Source organism: Eptesicus fuscus, chromosome 3 (genome assembly GCF_027574615.1).
Source record: "Eptesicus fuscus isolate TK198812 chromosome 3, DD_ASM_mEF_20220401, whole genome shotgun sequence".
NCBI lineage: Eukaryota > Metazoa > Chordata > Mammalia > Chiroptera > Vespertilionidae > Eptesicus > Eptesicus fuscus.
This window is the reverse complement of record NC_072475.1, coordinates 55,732,903-55,753,737: the sequence shown is the minus strand read 5'-3', so window position 1 is coordinate 55,753,737 and position 20,835 is coordinate 55,732,903. Positions and strand designations below refer to the sequence as shown.

At 49.9% G+C, this 20,835-nt stretch overlaps 1 protein-coding gene across 4 annotated transcripts in view; it reads left to right on the top strand.

The window, feature by feature from the left end:
- Nucleotides 1–20,835, top strand: part of KALRN (kalirin RhoGEF kinase) — a 664,115-nt gene that overhangs the window by 624,956 nt on the left and 18,324 nt on the right. For all 4 annotated transcript variants that reach the window (XM_028131137.2, XM_008155509.3, XM_028131145.2 and 1 more), the window contains 6 exons: nt 8,467–8,494; nt 8,990–9,161; nt 11,252–11,373; nt 11,989–12,120; nt 14,097–14,261; nt 15,890–15,968. In XM_028131137.2, coding sequence (XP_027986938.2) covers nt 8,467–8,494; nt 8,990–9,161; nt 11,252–11,373; nt 11,989–12,120; nt 14,097–14,261; nt 15,890–15,968 — 698 coding nt within the window. The remainder of the gene's footprint in view (nt 1–8,466; nt 8,495–8,989; nt 9,162–11,251; nt 11,374–11,988; nt 12,121–14,096; nt 14,262–15,889; nt 15,969–20,835) is intronic.

Genomic DNA, 20,835 nt, shown 5'->3' with positions numbered 1-20,835 from the left:
TCATCGACTTTCAGAGTCGACAAAAACTTGGGCAACTAGTTAGCCCCGTCCCCTTCCTGTATTGTTTAAATTGCAGTAAAACATACTTGACATAAAATTGACCATCTTCACCATTTTTAAGCGGCATTCAACACCTTCACAAGTCGTGCAGCCGTCACTCTATTCACCTCCAGACTTTGTCATCATCCCAAACTGAAACTGTACCCACTAAACCATAACTCCCCAAGTCCCCCCTCCTCCCTCTGGCCCCTGGGAAGATGGAGGCTTCCTGTAGAGAGGAAACTGAGGCAGAGGGCGTTGTCACTTTCAGCTGGAAAATGAGAAGGTGCCCTGAAGGCAGTACCCTGCTGTCCCTGGTGTTCCCCACCCTCGCCACCCTGCTCTTCTGCAGCGCCCCATCTCCAGGTGGTTTTAACCTAAAACACGAATCCTGCCAGGTAACAAGACCTGCCAGTTTTCAGTATAAATTTGTTATTCAATGTTCCAACTCAACAAAGAAGAGTATCATTTCCGCCCATCCCAGCTTTCCAAAGTTGAAGGACGAGTTAAATAATAATCACACAAAGGCAGCCCCACATGGAAGAACGGACTCCAGCCCGGGCACTGGCCGCTGTGTGCGCTCAGGCCGTTGGCCTTTCTGGGCCCGGGGTTCTCTGTAGGCGGCGGCATGGTTCTCGGGCACAGGGGCTGCTGTAAGTGATGGGGAACCTTGAGCGCCCTGCAGACCTAAAGTGAGCTGTCAGGACTCAGAGACCCTTCACCCTCCTGAGCTTCAGATTCTGAAACCAAGGAGACCCCAAAAGAAGAAGCAGCAGAAGAAGCCTTGCTCCAGAAACTTGCTTTGCAGGGGCCGTGGCAGGAATGGCCTCCTGAGACCTGGCTGGATTGTCCGCTCCCTGCCCTGGGGGAGAACTGCAGTAGCTGGAGAGGACCCTTCTTCCCTCCCCAACCCCGCTTTCCCCAGCTCCACCTTCCAGTCTTCAAAGAGCTAGCCTGTCACTCCCACCTCAGCGGCTTCTCTGTCCCAGATTCAGCTTCCTGGCCAGCCCGCTGGAAGGACACACTTGCCCCCTTGTCCAGTGACTGACCTCCTGGCACCGCCAGTGAGTTTCCACCCGCACCTGTTTCTGCATTTTATAAAAAGATTTTTTTTGTGTGAAAAGAGCTCTTTGGAGAAAAGAAAGTGAAGCATCACATTCCCCTCATTTTGTTTTTACAAAATATTTTCTTTGTAATACATCTGATGGCTTTGGCCTGGAGACTCGCTCTTCTTGCCTAGCTCTGTTCCAGCCCTGCGTGCAGACGGAGTTACATTCTGCCACTGAGGCATTTAGCTGGCAGAGCCAGCGTCTCTCCCAGAGGTGCACTCACGTCTGTCATGCCTTCTGTTCCTTCCAACCGTCTAGTGAAGGTGGGGTGCTCTTACCCTCCAGAGAGGTCATGCTTATTCAACCAATGAAAAGAGCAGGTTTGATGGTGGTGCTTTGAGGAGCCAGATTGGCGCGGGATACAGAGGAAGCCTGTCACCGAGGCCCCGGTGCTTTCTTAGGAGGGTCAGGGCCAGGCCCTCCCTTGTTGCACATCTGCTGGTTGGAGGAGAATTTCTTCCTCAACAACTGTTTAAATCTCTTGACAATTGGGGTAATTATTTGTCTTCACCCCACCCATTCCCAATGACTCAGGAGTCCATTCATAGAGGCCAGCAAAGGACGTTCCATTGGTTTCTCAGGCCAACGAAGTCATCGTAACGTACACCCTCAGTCATGCGTGTCCTGTGGCTCCCGCCCCCTGAATGGAGGCCCAGCCCATGTCATTTATGGGTCATACTAATGGGATTATGAAGTGCCGTTGACCCGGGAGATGTTGCTCTCAGGACCAGCTGTTAGAGGAGCAAAGGCCACACTCTTCCTCCCACAGCCCCGCCCACCCCGTGCTGTGAAGGCTCACCTGCAGGCTCACTGATGAGATGTCCTAGGCCCGTGGTCGGCAAACTCATTAGTCAACAGAGCCAAATATCAACAGTACAACGATTGAAATTTCTTTTGAGAGCCGAAAACCAACTTCTGCGCATGGGCCACGAAGTTTCAATCGCACTGTACGTGTGCGCGCCCGCACGTGGTATTTTGTGGAAGAGCCACACTCAAGGGGCCAAAGAGCCGCGTGTGGCTCGCGAGCCGCAGTTTGCCGACCACTGTCCTAGGCGATTCACTGCATCAGAATTTAATAACACAGAGCATTACAGGATTGCAGTGAGTACTGTGGAGGCCCAGGGAGGGGGCATCAGGCGTGGGCATCCTGTCTGGCGGCTGAGTCCCCAAGTCAACCTTGCACTCCCCCTTGTCCTCAGAGCCAGGTGTAACCTGTTGTGGGTCCTTAGACTCTGGGAGATTGTTTCACTCGGTAAAAAAAAAAAGTTGGGATAGGAATGAGAACTCAGAACATTCACCCATAAAGACTGTATCCAAAGTCAAGATCTTGGCCTCCACGCTGTCAATGTGATTTATGAAAAGGAAGTTTTACCACCGCCAGGGACTGTCCTCAGCCCCACCCGGCCCAGCCCCTTCCCGACAGGCACCCAGGCTGCTGAGAGCACCCCGAGAGCAACGCAGACACCCAGTACACCTCCTTCGTGCATTCCTTTCCCCTCAACTGTTTTGTGGGACGGGTTATAGATTTTTTTTCATTATTCTGTTAAAAGCCATCTTTTCATCCTTTTAATTTTTGAGGACGTACTCGATGTTCTCCAACCAAACTACCAAGGAGGGCTGGGAGAGGGATTTGGAATAGCAATCACCATAAAACAATGTGCGTGACCCGTGGCCATCCACAGAGACCCATACCCAGCAATTAATACGTATACCTTCTTCTTACGAAGCCACTGGACTTTTTACATAAGTCGACTCATAAAGCAAGTCTCATTTAAAAAAAAATCAAGGAAACAGTATCATATAGGCCAACTACTCCAACCACAATGCAATTAAGTGAGAAATCAGTAACAAAACGATAATTTTTTAAAATCTCATACATTTGGAAATTATAAGATATTTCTATTACAATTAGGTCAAAGAGCTAAATCAAAGTTGAAGAAGACATACTTAGAACTAAATGATAATGAAAACAGTTGGGAAGTAAGAAACCAGTTCAGAGACGGTTCTAGTGCCGTTTGGGATTGAGTTGCATTGGCATATGTTCAATTGCAGCTTGCGTCCATTTAGGAATGAGCAGAGGTAGGGAGATTTTCTAAACATTTAGAAAACTGTTTTCTAAAAATTCAGAAAATCATGTCTGGCCTGGCCAGTTTTAAAAACATCAAGGGTTAAATCTCCAAACCAGAAATCATACCTACATTTTTAGAAATTGTTTTTCTTAGATCTGTTCATTGAATCTCCAACTCACGTTACCTAAAATCATCTAAAACCCCTTTCCCTCCTCCTCTGAGCACAGATTCCCATGAACCAGCACAAAGGGCATAGAAGGAAGAGGCAGAGAATAGAAACGTTGGTTCATTCGAGGCAGCTGAGTTCAGTTTAGGGCATTTATTTTGAGTTTCTTTTGACCATTTTTATTCCTTTAGTGTTCTCGCTATGTAGCTTTTAACTGTGTTTTGTGGCTGCTGCTGAGGGGTTTAGAAAGAGCAGGGTGGGATGATTTTCTGGAGTCAGTGGTTACCTGCTCTTCTAGACAGATTTCAAGTTCACTGTCAGGACGTCGAGTCAGAATCGTGGGCATCGACTGGCAATAAAAAATAGACTCAAGAGGTCTTCAGAGCTCAGCTTGCTGCTCGGTGCTGGTTGATTTTACCTGTTACTCTCTCCTGCCACCACCCTGCCCTCCCATTTTGAAGGAAAATCCAGGAGACATTGGAATTCTCTCCAGCAGGAAGAACGAAGGTGCCATGGACCACCATGTGGTGGTTTTTTCCCATTCAGGAGGATGCACTACCCCCTGCCGCCCTCTGCTGTTCAAATAAACCCGATTCCCCAGCAGCCTTCCCCACATGGTCTGTGCCAGACCCGTCCTCTCGCAGCTGGTCTCCCAGAGAGAGAGCATGTGCGTTTCACATAAGGAGCGTCACCTTTCCCCATCTGTCTTGGGTTCCAGTTCTCCCCACTTTCCCGTCTGCCACTCTACACGCCCCCCACCCCCCAAATTGTTCCTAAGGAAGGGAAGCATTCAGTTTCAAGAAACAGGGCAGCTTAAACCCTTCAGGTCCCAGCCTGACACCGCAGATCCCTTCACACATGAGCAGTGATCGTTAGACACGGTGGTCAGGAGGCCAGTATCCTCATCTGCTAATTGTGTGACCTCCGTGAATTTGCTTCAACAAATACTTGATCTCCTGCTATGTGCAAAAGGCTGTGTTAAGCAGCACAACAGGTGGTACATGAGACATGTAAAAGGGTGGCCATCTTTAAAGGACTCACAGCCTGGTGGGGCAGTAACTGCAGGGAAGATGCTAGGATAGACGGGCAGATGGGCAGAGCCGCAGGAAGAGCGTGGAGGAGGGAAGATCACTACTGGCTGAGTCTCCACACGGGCCGGCGATGAAGTCCCAGAGCAAGTCACATTCCGAGTAATGGGAATAGGAAAACCCCAAGTTCATGCAAGACATTTTCTCCACTCTCCTCCCCCGAATTAGGATCCCACCCCTTTAAATTTCCCTTGCTTTGACAAATATGTACCAGGATCTGAAGCATTAACACTCAACAGAACACGGTCCCTGCCCGCCTAGACCCTGAAGTCCGCCCATAGGGAGCCGTAGGCCAATACGGAGGCTGTTCCACTGCAGCGTGAGAGGCGGTCACAACCCCGCTCCGGTCCACACTCGGATCTGCTTCCACGCAGAAGGAGGAAAACTGAGGAGGAATCGTCTATGGACACAATCCAGAGTCAAAGTTAACGACATCCTTAGCATGGAGTTTGCCCAGGCTCCTGTCCTTGCCGGAGGAGGTTAAAGAGGAGGACGAGGTAGAGATGGGTTGGAGAGCAAAGGTGAGCGGGTAGGCCTTTGGCATCAGTGACCAACGTTCACAACACTTTCCCCGAAGCCCTGCCTCTGCACGGAAGGCTGTGGCGGCAGGAGCAGTCAGGGCCAGTCCTCGCACCGTCTCTCGGATCTTACATGGACTTCCCTGTCTCATCTGGAAACGGAAGTAAATAACCCCTGTGCGGCGCTTCCTCCCAGGGGAGCAAAGGAAGGAGGCTGCGAGCAGTCTGTGCCGGCTGCGGAAGGCTGCACAAGCCAGTGCCATTGTTACCATTCCCAGCAGCGCCGGGGCCGGCCAGGCGCAGCGCAGCCAGGACGGGGGCCTCCCGCCAGCCCTTGTAGACAGAGAACCTGCAGTAAAGCCTATTGGCAACTTTTCTCTCCTCAGAGACCCCTGCGTGGACTCACTGTCTTGCTCCTTGTGGGTTCCCATCGGGATGGGAAAGACAGGCCACTGAACACAGCTGGCCACATTCCCACATTGCTTTTCCCCAGAGTCCTTCTGAGGGCGTGGGGGTGGGACAGGGTGAGGGCCGTGCTTCACGCCTGTGGAAGGCTGGTCATTAACTCCAGCCAGGCCCCACCCGGCCACTGTACCCATGTCATTTCATTCCATAGACTCCACAGTGGATTCCACATGAAGGCAGCGAGAAGGTCTGCCTTCCTCGCTGCCAGACACCACCACCTCACCGAGGGTCAGCTCACAAAAACCCTCACCCATGAACGAGCCCTCACATCAAACACCATTCCAGGTGGGACTCATTGTTCCCATGTCACAGATGCAACTGAGGCCCGGCTGCTTTAAGCATGTTTCCACGGCAGGAGAGCTTGTCTGGCTTAGGGTCTGGGCTCTTCGTGTTCTGTCCGCTCAGAGTTCACAGCCCCTCGTGCCCAGATACCTCCTCTCTCAGAGGCAACCGGTTTTATTGCTTTTTAATCACTTCCCAAAAAGTTTGCATGCCATCTGTGTTTGAAAACAGGCTCACGGCAAATTGCAATATACCAGAAGTGATTATTTTATGGACCGTTTGGCCCTGTTTACAGATTCTATTTATGAACCAGTCCTCAATTCTCAGGAGAACTGAAATGAGAACAAAAATCAAATGCTCATCCAGCCAACATGCATTCAATGCCCAGTGGGCAGCAGACCCCACGCTGGGGCCTGAGGCACAAGGTGAATGACGAGTGGTTCCTGTCCTTGTAGAACCTACAGTCAATAGCTCTGGCTGTGCCTTTTCTCCTTTAAGGAAAGGTTATTAAAAAGTGAAACATTCTGACTGAAGAATATTTGGAAAGGCTGGGTAAGAAGAGAAAGAAAAGTATCACCCAAATCCAGGCAACACTTTCCAAATCCTGAGGTCAGGGCCTATGTCCTAGCACCTCTGTGTCCATGGCCCAGAAGAGACAGCGAATGTTTGAATGGGGGGAAAGCCGCCCTTTCTCAGCCTGAGAAAACCACTGGGGGCTTCAGACAATATTCTTAGTCTCTTGTTCTTTGACTGTGAAATGGCTGGTTCAGATGTTGTTCTCTTTGCGTCAACCAAAGCCAGGCGGTAAATGCATGGCCTCCTTAGCACCCTCGACAAATGATGGGGCGCTGCCCACCATGGTTAGGGGCAGTCCCCTACATGTCTCCTCACATAGCAGAGTCTCTTAGATGTGGGGAAGGCAGAAGCTTTTACCAAATCCCCACACACTCCCCTACCCCCATCTCACCCCACCCCACCCCTCCCCACCCCAGAAGAACCTCAGGGGCAGGAAGTTGCTTTCTCTGAGATCAGTTCCCTTGAATTGAGGGAACTTTCCGGAGCTCTCAAACCGGGCTGCATGTTGATGCACCTGAGGCAGCTTTCAGAAGTCCCGCTGCCTGGATCCCCTCCACACTAATTAAAACAGAATCTCTGGGTGTGAGGCCCAGGCATGGGTCTTTTTGTGTTTTCCAAGCTGTCCAGGTCAAAGATGGAGAACCAACAATTAAAGGGAGGCCAGACAGTGGTGTGAGTGGCCTCTTGAGACCAGCAGAGGGCGCTGCAGTGGCCAGTCGTGGGCCGCTCAGCCCCACGACTTGGCACCACAGGCCTGCTCTGCAGCCTGCGTCCTGAAAACCTGGGTAGCATCCTGGGCAACTGGTCTGCAGAGGGGAACCCAGAGGAGGAAACGCATCTCTGTTCCAAAGGGCATCGGATGCCTGTGTAGGCGGGGAGCACACAGAAGCTCTGTTCCCCTCCTATGAAAATACCGGGAGCCAAGTGTGAACGCCCCGGGGGCTGTTGGTAAGGCACATCAGCTTTCTGGCTTCGTTGTGAAGGAAAGAAGTCTGTAAGATAAATTATTGGAGCTAAGCCACTGGGACAATAGGCTGCGTAGCAGAAGAGAGATGATCAGAGTGAGATCATCTTCATTTAAACAGTCATTGAAGACTTGTTCTTGTCAAGCATAGTGCTAAGCACTTGACATACATTATTTTTCATAATACTTTGCGCTAAGTCTTACTTATTCCCATTTTATAGTAGATGAGACCGATGCTAATAAATTTCAAGGAATTAGCATGAAACCACATTAAATAAAGGAGGTGAGCCCAGCCTCTGACTCCGCAGGCCCTGTTTGGGTCGCCCTGCCAGGCGTTAGGGCCTGGACTTGCATGGTTAGAGGCCATAGGAAGATGGGAGAAGAACCAAGGCTTCCTCCCCCTTAGGAAGGGTAACTTTTCCGCATGGCTAGGCTGGAAGGTGTTTCTTTCTGAGAAGACCCCTGGCGTCACGAGGCAGTCAGCGTGGTACGTGCAAAGAGCTCCCTTGATGCCTCCCTCTGCCAAGTCTCCCAGCCGGCCCAAGTCTCCGTTCCGTCACCTCAGCAGCCAAAGGGCTCGAACCATTAGCTCAGTGGTTCTTGAGCTGCCCTGTGGAGGCCTGGGATGCAGGAGGCCGTGCTGGGGGCAAGAGGGATGGGCATGCAGCTGCGTGGGGAGACGTTTCCCGGCTTGGGGGGAAGGGTACGCTTGGAAGGAAACCACTAGGTCGTGGTTAGTGGTTCATGCCGTTGACCCTTCCAATGTGATAAAGGTCAGGTCGTCTGTTTTTGAAAATTCATGATGCTGGGAAGAATCGATGCCCTCACAATACATGAGCGGGTGCCGAACAGGGTGGGCAGGAGGGTGGGCTTTGGCGCACGTGGCAGGGAGAAGAGCAGCTGAGGCGGTGGAGGAGAAAGGCCTGCTGTGGCCAGCAGCGCTCACCCTCACCACAGCCCCGCCTGCGCCCGGGACCCCCGGAGAATTGTGCCCGACCAGAGTTGACAGGAGCGTAAGCCAGGGGCCCTTCATTGTCACTGTGAGGGTGACATGGTCACAAACCACGGAGGCGGGCCTCTGGGCTTGCTCCCCGCAACTTGTGCTTCTTTTTACTCAATAGGGTAAAAGTCTCCGCTCTCTTAGACCGCTTTAGGACTTCAGCAGTTGTCTGTTTCTTTTTGTTTTTCAGATCTTAAATCCAAATTTCATCCAAGAAGGTGAGTTTAAAAAGTGGTAGCATTGAGAACATGGGGACTGACTCGATAATTCACGCAAACCCAGCCCAGAAGTGGAGCCTTTAGACAGTGTGAGGCCGCGCTGTGCTTGGACAGGGCAGCGTGTCCATGAGGAGCTGATGGGGTGGGAAGACCACAGGTGCAGTGTGGGTAATGGGATTCAAGTTTGGAAAGACCAGGTGCGTGGCTATGAAACCTGAGCGCATCTACACCAGATGTTCACAGTGCTTACCCCCGCAGCACGACATCACGAAGCTTTTCCTCCTGTTTGCTTACCTGTATTTCCTAATTTCCCCACAATGAACACTTCCTGCCTTTAAAATACCTTTTCGTGGGGCACGGGTGACTCGACACAGTGTTCGGCCGAAGGTTATTTGAGCGGCTCTGCAACGTGGGTGGGAAATGAGTCATGTGCTGTCAAGTGGCTGTCTGACTCCCAGTTCTGAATGATGTGACTTTATGTCAATTTGACTACAGTGGCCCCAGAATTCCTTGTGCCCTTAGTGGATGTGACCTGCTTGCTTGGGGACACGGTGACACTGCAGTGCAAAGTCTGCGGGCGGCCGAAGCCCACCATCACCTGGAAGGGGCCCGACCAGAACATCCTTGACACGGACAGCAGCTCGGCCACATACAGCGTCTCCTCCTGGTAAGCGGCCCGCCCTCCTCAGCACCACAGCGAGCTCGTGCGTTGCCCAGAGGCCAAGTCTGAGGTGCAGCTACCCTTCCCGGGACTTCGTTTCTCCCAGAGCAGGGCTGCCCTGGCGGCTATTCTAGTGCACGCACTTGGCCTTGATGGGGAGGGAGGCTGAGTCAGACACGCGTGTGGCTCCCGGCGGTGGACTCTCACGACGGTGTGCTCCCGCGGCAGTGGGCGCGGGGCTGTGAGCTTCAGGCCCAGCCTCAGGCTGAGGAACGCCTGGGTCACAACCAGCACATATTCACCTACTGCTCAGTGCTGCGTAGACAGACCTAGGATCAAAATGAACAGTTCAGCCCGGCCAGTGTGGTTCCGTGGTTAAGCGTCGATCCATGAACCAAGAGGTCACTGGTTTGATTCCCGATCAGGGCACATGCCCAGGTTGTGGGCTCCATCCCCAGGAGGGGGCAGGCAGGAGGCAGCTGAGCAATGATGTTTTTCTCTCATCCACGTCTCTATCTCTCTATCCCTCTCCCTTCCTCTCTCTCTAAAAATCAGTAAGAACCTATTTTTAAAAATATTTATTTTTTTAAAAAAAAGGACAGTTCAAAAGACTGTGTTCTGGGCCCACATTAAACAAAGAAAGAAAAACATGAACCTTGAATCTCAGGTCAAGGCTGAACCACACTGTCGAAGAGCCTTGGCAGTCGCTGACTGACATTCACCCTATTCAATCCTCCTTCCCTGCGGATTCCCAGGAGCCTCTGTGCCAGGAGAAGTGAGGAGGGCTGCAGACCTGTAGGAAGGTGGTCCTCACCTCTAGACACCCCAGTGTTCTCTGTGCCCCTCAGGATCCTGGGAAACAGCAACGTATTGAATTCTTCCATTAACTTTTGAACAATTTTCTTACAAGAAAAAAAAAAAAACATGACCCACTCCAAAATGTGCAACAGAAAACAGAAAATCCAGCCCCAGCATGCTTCTATGCAAAAAGGGTGTTTAACAAAACCTGGTCGACTGCCTCCCCAACTTCCTGTTCATATTTATTGCTACTAATTATGAGCTTCCTTGTGGATTACTGCTCACAGTGGGCAAGCAGAAACGAGCCCTCCGTGCGTAAGAAACATTTGTGGGAGAAACTCCTAGGACTGAGGGGATACTTTCATCTGCTAACTTCATGTGTGTGTGTGTGTGTGTGTGAAATGTGTTCCCAGCAGAGCCTCCCCGCCAGGTCCGACATCTCAGGGGTCAGGGTGAGCGAGTGTGATGAGGACCATGGTCACGTATGTCAGAGCCAGGAAGAGTGGGCTGACGGGGACTTCTGCACCTGACCCTTTCTGCAGTGTCCCCAGGTGCCGACCTGGCCTCCCGAGTGGGCTACGGGGGAAGTTACCATGTAGTGCAGGAATTGGCTCCCTGTTTAATTCACGTAGTTATTTTCAGGGTCCCACGTGTAGAATTTGAAATGCTGGAACATTTTCATTCTCTAGTCTTTCCACTTTGGGGGGTATCATTCATTATGGATCCGTGAGGCTGAAAATATTTTAGAAGAAAGTTGCTGGTGGTAATAATATGAGTCATACAGCCCTAAATGGTTTGGCTCAGTGGATAGAGAGTTGACCTGCAGACTCAAGGGTCCCATGTTCAATTCCGGTCAAGGGCATGTACCTTGGTTGCGGGCACATCCCCAGTGGGGGTTTTGATCAATGTTTCCCTCTCATTGATGTTTCTAACTCTCCCTCTCCCTTCCTCTTTGTAAAAATCAATAAAATATATTTTTAAAACATATATATATGAGTCATACGGTGGACCAGGGCTTATATAAGACTTGATAGATTTCAAACCATGTCCTAATTCTTATCTCGTTTTACTCTTTTTTCTATCCCTATCCCTCACATACAACAAACCTGAGAGAGAGGTATGGCGAGAATTTTTTCCCCTGAAAGGAAATAAGAATGTAGGGAGGCGAGGCGATCAGCCAGGGCGTGTAGCGGAACTGGACCCGACCGTGGGCCTGAGTCCGCTCAGCACACCAGGTGCCCACCCTAGGCCGTCAGTTGTCTGATTGGCGTTTGAAGGCATCCTTTTGGTCTCCCTAGTGAGTCCGGAGAGATCACCCTGAAGATCTGCAATGTGATGCCTCAGGACAGCGGGATTTACACGTGCATAGCGACCAATGACCATGGCACCGCCTCCACGTCCGCCACGGTGAAGGTGCAAGGTACGGACTCCTTCTCAGTTAAACGCGTTTTATACTTTAAAAATGGGTTTATTGTCGTAAGATGCGCATAACAACATTCACCATCGTGACCAACGTTCGGTGTCCAGTTCCGTAGCGGGAAGTCCATTCCCACGGTTGCGCAGCCAAGCTCCAGAACTCGTTTTATCTTGCCAAACTGAAACTGCACCCGTTAAACAACGCCCCATCCTCCTCGCCCCAGCCCGCCGCAGCGCTATTCCACTCTTCATCTCTGAATTTGTGTGGGTCAAGCATTTTCCGAGGGCATTACGATGGTTCCCTGAAAACTGGGGGTGGGGGGTGGGGGGTGTGTGGGGGGGATCCATTGTGAAAATTCCAAAGTAAAGTTCCAGCAAACAGGGAGAGAACGAGTTTTTGCTGTCGGTGGCCTGCCCGACACCTCCCGCCCAAGCTTCATCTCCCCGTGCAGTATTTAGCCCAGGGGAGAATTTCTGACAGCAAGGCGCACCTCCCGGGCTGCCCTCGGACCCGGGGAAAGGTGGAGACCATCCCAGGAAAAATGTGAGGTGCCGGTTAGGTAACGTTTCCTAGGCGGCATTCAACCCTGGTGTACAAGACCCCGTCTCTGTCCCGCAGGCGTTCCCGCGGCCCCCAACCGGCCCATCGCCCAGGAGCGGAGCTGCACCTCCGTGATCCTGCGCTGGCTGCCCCCGGCCAGCACGGGCAACTGCACCATCTCCGGCTACACCGTGGAGTACAGAGAGGAAGGTGGGCCACCTGTTTGTCTTCTCCTCCTTGTAACGAGGGCCTTCGGAGCCGTACGCCATTGGTCTCCGTGCCCTCCATCCGCGGCTCCTTCTTGTGTCCCCCAACTCGGCACCGTGGCCTCAGCGCCAGACTGCAGCGCCTTCTCGAATCTCAAACAGCCAGTCGTGGTTTTCCACAACATGGTGACTCACGGCGGGTTTCTGAGCGCCTTCACGTGCACTTCCCTGCTTAGCGCACCCAGGGGCCAGGTCAAGCCCGCCCCTTCCACCCACCGGGAGGCGAAGGCCTCAGGAGAGTGAGGGAGCACGAGGCCGGAGTGAGAGCCCGGTCTCCAGGTTACGGATCTGTGACCTTTCTCCCCGAGCAACAAGGAGGGGAGCAGGAGCTGAGCTTTACCACCCCCTCCCCTGACGAAATGTAGAGATCACTACACAGCAGGGGTGGGGGACCTTGTTCCTGCCGAGAGCCATTTGATAGTTACAGTGTCATTCTCGGGCCATACAAAATTGTCAACTGAAACATTAGCCTGCTATATGAGGTCAAACGTTTAATTAACTCACCCCTAATGCCTTGGCAGAGCCAGACCAAATGATTTTATGGGCCTTACCCGGCCCGTGGACCCGATGTTCCCCACCCCTGATATAGGGTGACCCTAAAAAATGTATACACACCCTTGGATAATTATAAAGTCAGTGTTTATAAAGTACTTTTCAGTTTCAAAATTGAGCTATCGGCTGTTATAGTGTGTATACTTTTTTGGGACACCCTGTATATGTCATTATATATAGTAACTTTTTAACAAATTGTTCCGTTTTTTAATTTGTTGCATTTACATGCTATACATTTCTTCAGCAGTTGTTAACAACTGAGCCTGACACCTACTTACCAATAAGAATTGGCTGAAATAAGTTGCCAGGGAGCTGATTGTTAACAACACATCTCTGGGTCCCACAATGATATAATTGAAAGTAATGGCCCTGGCTGGTTTGGCTCGGTGGATAGAGCGTCGGCTGGGGACTGAAGGGTCCCAGGTTCGATTCCAGTCAAGGGCAGGTACCTTGGTTGCGGGCACATCCCCAGTGGGGGGTGTGCAGGAGGCAGCTGATGGATGTTTCTCATCAATGTTTCTAACTCTCTATCCCTCTCCCTTTCCTCTCTGTAAAAAAATCAATAAAAATATATTTTTAAAAAAAAGAAAGTAATGCTTGCACCCAGAACCAAAATCATGCGTTTTACCCTACTTTCCATCACTCTTATTATTTTAAGTCTTCTCTCTCCTGCTAAACGGGGCCCATGCAGTTCAAAGCTGTTTATTTCTGCGTCTTTCTCAGGCTGCTTACTCTCGTGTCTCCCAGCTCCGCACAAATCCATGCTGAGCTGACAGGCACGTTTCACAAAGTTCGTCTTTACGCAGCTTTAGTCAGTTGTCTTGGGAAAATCATCTAACCTCTCCGAGTCTCCGTTTCTTCGTCTGTAAAGTGAGATGGATGCCCCTGACCTCGGGGGTTTTCTGTGGATTTAAGTGAGGAAGGGAAGTGAGAGAATTGGGTGAAGATGCCTCCCACACACTTCACACACAAGTGGTGCTCAATACGTGCTCATTTCTATTTTGTCTCAATTTCCAAACCCTGGCTTCTCGTTGTTGCTCTTTGTTTCCTGACGCCTCGTGAAGAATCTGCCCCGCGTGCCTCCGTAACGTCTGCCTGCCCTATGTGTCTCCTCACTCTCACGTGCACAGCTGACATGAACAGAACCCACAGGCCAGCTGCCTCCACGCGCCTCCTGAGACAGTCAACCGCTAGGAAATGGAACCCAGATCCGCCACAGTGGCCCCCGGCTTTCAGAGCCAGACCCAGTGACCACGACGGCCCTGGGAAGGGAATGTGTCCATTTCCCTCTCTTTGTCTGCTGAAGGTCTTTGAAACAATGTCCCTCTGGCTTGTCCTCTTTCTCTCTCCTCGGGAATTGCGCGCTAGGTTCCCAGGCCTGGCAGCAGTCGGTAGCTTCGACCTTGGACACGTACCTCGTCATCGAAGACCTCAGCCCCGGGAGCCCTTATCAGTTCAGAGTCAGTGCCAGCAACCCCTGGGGGATCAGCCTTCCCAGCGAGCCCTCGGAGTTCGTGCGACTTCCAGAATACGGTGAGTCCCAGCCACGCCCGGCGCCCCAGAGGGTGGGGGCCAGGCGCCCCGCACACTCACCGGCGCTGTCTGACCGTGGGCGTGGCAGCCGCTGTGCAGCGGGTGGCCTGGATTGCCTCAGTGGCTTCAGTCAAGTCACGGTCCAGAGGCCTGGTGAAGAGTGTTTCCATCAAGTGTGATTTCAAGTGTCTGGGAGCAAACGTTAGATCTGCCCCCCATGTTTACCCTGCGGCTCCCTGGGCGCAGGCAGACGTCACGCTTCACGTGGATGCTATCTGCCCCTCTCCTAGGACAGGACGCCAAACCCTCCTCTCCCCTGGGAACCGGCCAGCGCAGTGTGCCTCACACATGAGGGACACCCCGACTCCCCGATTTAAAACGGGGAGAGAGAAGCAACCTGGTGGGAGGATTTGATCATTTCCCCACCCCCTACCCTCCCAGAACACCTTTTCTCGTGTGGGTACATTTTTATGTGGATGTGCTGAGTAATTACTAAGATACACATATGGCCAGCTACATGAGTGTTTTACAAACAAGGCTCTTATTTTGTCCACCTGTTCACGATCTCACCAAGCCGCCTTGGTCCCAAGGACGTTGTGAAAGAGGAAGCTTGTTAGCCTAAGGAAATTTCTGAGAAGTGGGGTTTGGGGCAGTGCAGGGGAGTGCGCTGGGTGTGTTGGGGTGGAGAGAGGAGGTCTCTATACTTAAAAGGCAACGAATCCATGTCTCTTTAGGTTAAGGGGATCCCAGAATCTAAGAGTGGCTCCAGAAACCTCCTGGGGTCTCAGACTACAGCCCTGCCCCCAGCTGAAGCCGGAAATGCTCCCCACTGGCTCAGCACCCTCCCACTGGCCTTGCTCCTGTGGGCCTGCGACCCACTGGGAAACCTTGGCCTGGGTCTCTTCCCTCGGATTTCAGGGTGTAGGCACCGTCAGCCTCCGAGGGGCTGTGCTCAGGGACCACCACTGCTCACGTTTTGCTTCTTGCGAGCCTTGGTCCCCAGAGACAACACAGATACACAGTCATGTCATGCTCACACGTATGTGAATCATTGCCAGGGAATTAACACGTCATATAAGCAAATGCTGCAAAGATTCTGCTCAGGCGTGTCTTTGGGGTTAAGCTAAGTCATTCAATGTACGAGATGAGCTCAGTGATGCCCGAGAACAGCGGGGGGGGGAGGGGGGAGGGGAGAGAGAGAGCAGGTTTTAGGATGTTTTGAGCACGTTCCTTCCCTTTTGTCCTTTCCTGGCCCCGTGACTCCTCTCGGGTCCTCTCGGCTGTGTCCTCCCCACCGCCCCAGTCCCCACCAGCTTTGCTAGGCCTTCGGCGCCATTTCCTCTCTCCCCTTTAATTTTTTCTGCCAAATATTTATTAGTAAAATATCCAGAAGTTCCATTCCTGACTGTCCCCGAGTTTCCCGGCGGGAGTCTGGACGTCACGTCAGATTCCCCTTGGACGAGGTTTTAAAAAGAACATGTCAGGGAATCCGGGCATTTTCCCACCAACTTGGGTTCCGGGTTTAGTCCTGAGAGTTGCTTTGGGTGATGCTGGACCTTTTCTGTTAGCCTTTTTGTTATTCTTCGTCACGTCCTCAATCTCATAAATGAATTCTCTCTCTTCCAAAGATGCTGCTGCTGATGGTGCCACCATTTCTTGGAAGGAAAATTTTGATTCAGCTTATACTGAGCTGAATGAAATTGGCAGGTAATGACTCCGCTTTCTGTTCCTTCATTCGTGAGCACTTAACAACATCCCAGCAGAATAATGACCGGCTTTTGTTGTTTATTTTATTTTTTTTTTATTAAATGCATTCTCTCTATAGAAAATGTTAGGACACTTATGTATATTTTCTCTCTTTTTTTAAATTTCTTTGTTGATTAAGGTATCACATATTTGTCCTTATCCCCCCATTCCCATCCCACACCCCTCCCCACGCATGCCCCCACCCCCCTGTTGTCCTTAACCACTGGTTAGGCTCATATGCTTGCACACAAGTCCTTTGGTTGATCTCTCTCCTTTACCCCCACCCTCCCCTACCCTCCCTCTGAGGCCCGACAGTCCGATTGATGCCTCCTTGTCTCTGGGTCTGTTCTTGTTCATCAGTCCATGTTGTTCATCATTTCCCCTAGATGAGTGAGATCATGTCCTACTAGAAATACACTTATAAGAACCGAAAATGAGACAAGCAATGTATATTTTCTCTTGTTCTTTTTCTAACTTCTTAAGTTGGAGGCTTCACTCGTCAGCTCTCAGCCTTTCTTTTTTTTCTAATATAAGAATTTAAGGCTCAACATTTTTTTCAAAGTACAATTTTAGCTACATCTCCTCAGTTGATATATGGCATTTTCATTATCATTCAGTCCTAAGGATTTTTCCTTCACCTGTGATATTTTTTTTCTTTGATCCAGTTGTAATAGAAATTTTTTAAAATTTATAAATGTATGAGATTTTTATTATCTTTTTGTTACTGGTTGTAACTTATTGCGTTGTGGTTGAAGAATCGGGTCTGTATGATATGTTTCTTTGATTTTTGTTGGGACTTGCTTTATGAGTAGTATGTGGTCAATTTTTGTTAAAAGTTCCATGAGTTCTTGAGAAGAACTATACTAATTATACTAATTGTTGGGTTCAAGTCTCTATGGACAACCATGTGTCAAACCCATTGTTTTGTGAACATTTCTAGTACAATCACCCTACACACACACACACACACACACCTCTCTTTCTCTCTCTGCACACATATGCATTCTCTCTCTCTCTCTCTCTCTCTCTCTCTCTCTCTGTCTGTATATTTTGGTTAGAAAAGTGTGTCTTCAAAAACAAAAAGGATAAAGTATGACTTCTTACACAATAATGAAAGCAACAGATCACCTGTCTCACAAAATAGTTGATGGAAAGGAATGAAAATGAGGTTTGTCCCTTGTGCATGCATTGGTCCCCAGGTGTTCTAAGTGAGAAAATGTGGGTGGTGGATCTTGGAAGGCACCCACCACCCCGGATGTATAAATGAAAGAGCACCCACTGACAATGGGCCATCAGCATCACCGCCAACTCTGACTGACAAATCTCAACGAAGCATACAATGTCCTAAGCGGGGTGGTTTGACAGAGGTTGTGGAAACAGCCAAAATGTTTGAAAATCCCATGTTTTAGGCAGTGGCCACAATGTAAACCACTGCCTTTCATTATAGCACCTTTCACCAAAAAGCAACTTTAGCCCCACATTTCTATCTTCTCTGACAAAAGGCCGATGGAAATTTGTGTGTTGATGATGATGATGGTGATGATGATGCTTATTGAGTATCTATAGTGTTCCAGATACTGCCGGGGTTCTTGTTCCAGCATTAAGAAGGGTTCAGCAATCTGGAGAAAGGCTGTGCGTAGATTAAGTAGGAGTCCAGAGATGGCATTGGGGGTCAGAGGAGCTTTAGCTAAAGGAGCTAAAGTTCTCCTTGTCTCAGGACACTTGCTTTTTATTAACACAATTTGTCCTAAGGCAAGGTGGAGATAATACACTTCAAAGGGTAGGGTACAGAAGCATTGTCAGATTGGGGAATAGCCTACGGCTGTTCAGGTGTTTGGCCAGTAGGAGGCAATAACATGTAGATTAAGATGCCCTGAGCTGTCTGGCAGCAAACAATCATCCCTTTCAGGTTTGGGGAAAATGCCCTCAGCCATTCCAACAGGTGATAACATATGTGACTCAGCCCTTGTTGAGTCCCCAAGTTCCATCAACCTTTTGATGAAACTCGTGCAATTATGACATGCTGGAATTGGCTTCTGGCAAGATACTATGCAGATATTATACAAAAGTTGTACAATCTGATCCTTAGCACACTGGGACAGTGTTTGAGTAAACTTCCAGTAAATGGAAACTCAGTCCCGGGGGCTGGGGGTGGGGGGGGGGGGGGTAGTAAGTAACTTCCTCAAGGTCCCGCACTAGTAACATAGAGCCATGATTCAAACCCCAGGCTCCCTGACTCTAAGCCTGTGCTTGATTGCTAGCTTCTGTTGTTTCGCATCATAGCAACTTTTGTCAAAAATAAGCTGCAGTCATGATTGAAATCTAGTTTGCTCCGTGATATTGAAGTTTGTGAAGCTAGCTATGACCCTAATTATGAGCAGGTCAAACGGGTTCCATCACCTGGCTGCCCCATTAATACCTCCCCAGACATAAATTAGCTGCTGATGGCCTTGGGCTAAGGCATGATTTACCTAGAAGAGATGGATGTTTTGATATTTCTCAAAGGGCAGATCAATTTTCTGATCTGTTCAAAATGTTAGAGACACCTCTCAAGGACACCAGAGCGGTGGTACTGGACAGCCCCCTGAGTACGTGGGAGGGGTCTGTCTCCAACCTCCATCCTTGTCTTCTTATATACATGAATTTATACCAGAGACCTTGACTGCGTTGTGAAAAGCCAATTTAGTAAAACAATTAAAGCATGCACCTTTATTGAAAAAGCAAAGCAAGCACACCTATACATCTGGCTTATGAAGCAGAGAAGGGCTCTCAGCTAATATGAAGAGCAAGTTGGGTGGGAGTCCGAGGTGTTATAGACAGTTCTGTCTATAGGTTTCAAGTTCCTCTGCTGACTGTTTTGATGCAGATTAATTCTCAAGGTCCCTTTTTACTTTGTTGTGGCCTTCCCAGAATTCATGAGAAGGACCTGGCAGCTTTACCTTGCCAAGCCTTGAGACTGCTGGCTTCTCTGCTTAGGGAGATTTGCTCTGTGTCCTTGGCTGGGGAAGATGAGGTCTTGTTAGTTACAAACTGGCTGCAAATAGCCCACACTGTTTGGCCTTGTTTTAACTTTCCTGTCTCAGTTTTCCTATTCCTCCTGCGCTGGAGTCCTGTAACAAAAGCAATCTGTGGTTTTTCAAAAATCACATCTCCAACAACCTAAAACTTTTCCTCTATCCCTAAGAGAGTGCTCATATTCTCAGAAGATCTTTTAAACATGCTGTATGTTACTAGAATGGAAATAAAACATGTAGACACATGAGACACATGAAAGATATATGTGCCGGAGCCATAGACGTGAGCCCACTTTCTCCATCACATCTACACCTAGAATTCTAAGCACACATGAGTAGCTTTTTAAAAATCGCTCTTTGGTAACTAAATATTATAAAAATCATGGTGCAAAAATAAGTAGCTTCACTCCTATAGCCTATCCAAAGAAGCAAGGAGCACCTGAGCATGGCATATTAACCGGAAATAAGCTATATAGGCCCCAGTGCAGTTGAAGGAAGCCAGAGAATTATCCCCTGGGAATGCTGACTGGTGCAAGCATGTCAAACTCGTGGCTTAAGGGTTGCAGTACCGGGCTACCCTTTCACTCCCTCCTAAGACTTCACTAAATCTATTGTATAACGATTTTTAAAGCAGGCACAAAAGGACAAGGACGTTAGAAGAAGAGATAACAATAATAAACTTTTAGAAGCAGAAAAACAGGTGGAGAGGATGGCAAATGACCTGGGAAACCTGAGAAAACTCCGTCCAAGTCAGTCGTGGGGTCAAGTGGGAGCCCTTGTTACTTACAGCGGAGTTCCCCAGAGGCTCAGGTACCGGCAGCACCCAAAACCTCTGGAAACAGGTGTAAAGAGGATGCTAAGGTTGGAAGGACTGGCTGAACTCTGTGTGAGGAAAAGCTGTGGCTCCAATCTCCTCCCAGCGTCAGGCTGCTGTGTGATTGTCCTCCTCCACCCACGGAAGGCTTGAGGCTTGTTCTCTGGTGAGAGCAGAGCAGGTAGCGTCTGTTCTCAGGGACACCAGCACAGCGAGGGCAGACCCCTAGCCAGGCGGTGAGGAGACTGTGTGCACGCTGGGTGCTGAGGGCCCAGCTCTTACCCACACTCAGAGCTTTCAAATAGCTCTTTAGTCCCAGTTCTTACAATGAGCCTAGATGGAGGAAGCCATTGTAGCCTTTCTCTCCCACTGAATCACAACCAGAATTCCTGGGGAAAAATACAAAAAAGCAACTATTTGAGAATTCTGGAAACACACACACACACACACCACAACAAACAAACAACAAACAAACAGGCAAACCGGGGAAGTCAACACTTGACAAAAGACAAGGGCAGTGGCTGTGAGTTTTCTATTTGTTTGTTCTTTTCTCCTTTGCCCCACAGGTGAGCCACATCAGGACACTGTGCAGCATGCTCAGCGAGGAAATACTCCAAGAGAAAACTGCCTTTCTGGCCAAAAGACAGGGAGAGGGGTCCCTTTGAGCTGAGGAGCACAGGGAAATTTCCCTGTCACATCCCACACATACAGTTCTTTCTCTCACTGCTTTACCCCAAGGACACTCATGCAGAGCTCTCTGATGATGCAGGAAGCTAAAACTCAGGGAGTCCCATATTTTTGGCCAGAGGAACCACACAAAGGGGTCTACAGGAGCCAAAGAATATGAGGGAAATCTCAATGAGGAGAGGGCTAAATGCCTTCATCAGGGATGTATAGAAAGAATTAGGGATTATAATGCTCTGGACATTGACAGTTTGCTGCGACCTGCATGGCTAGGTTCAGGAGCTGAAAGAAGGGGCTAACGCACAAATGAAAACAC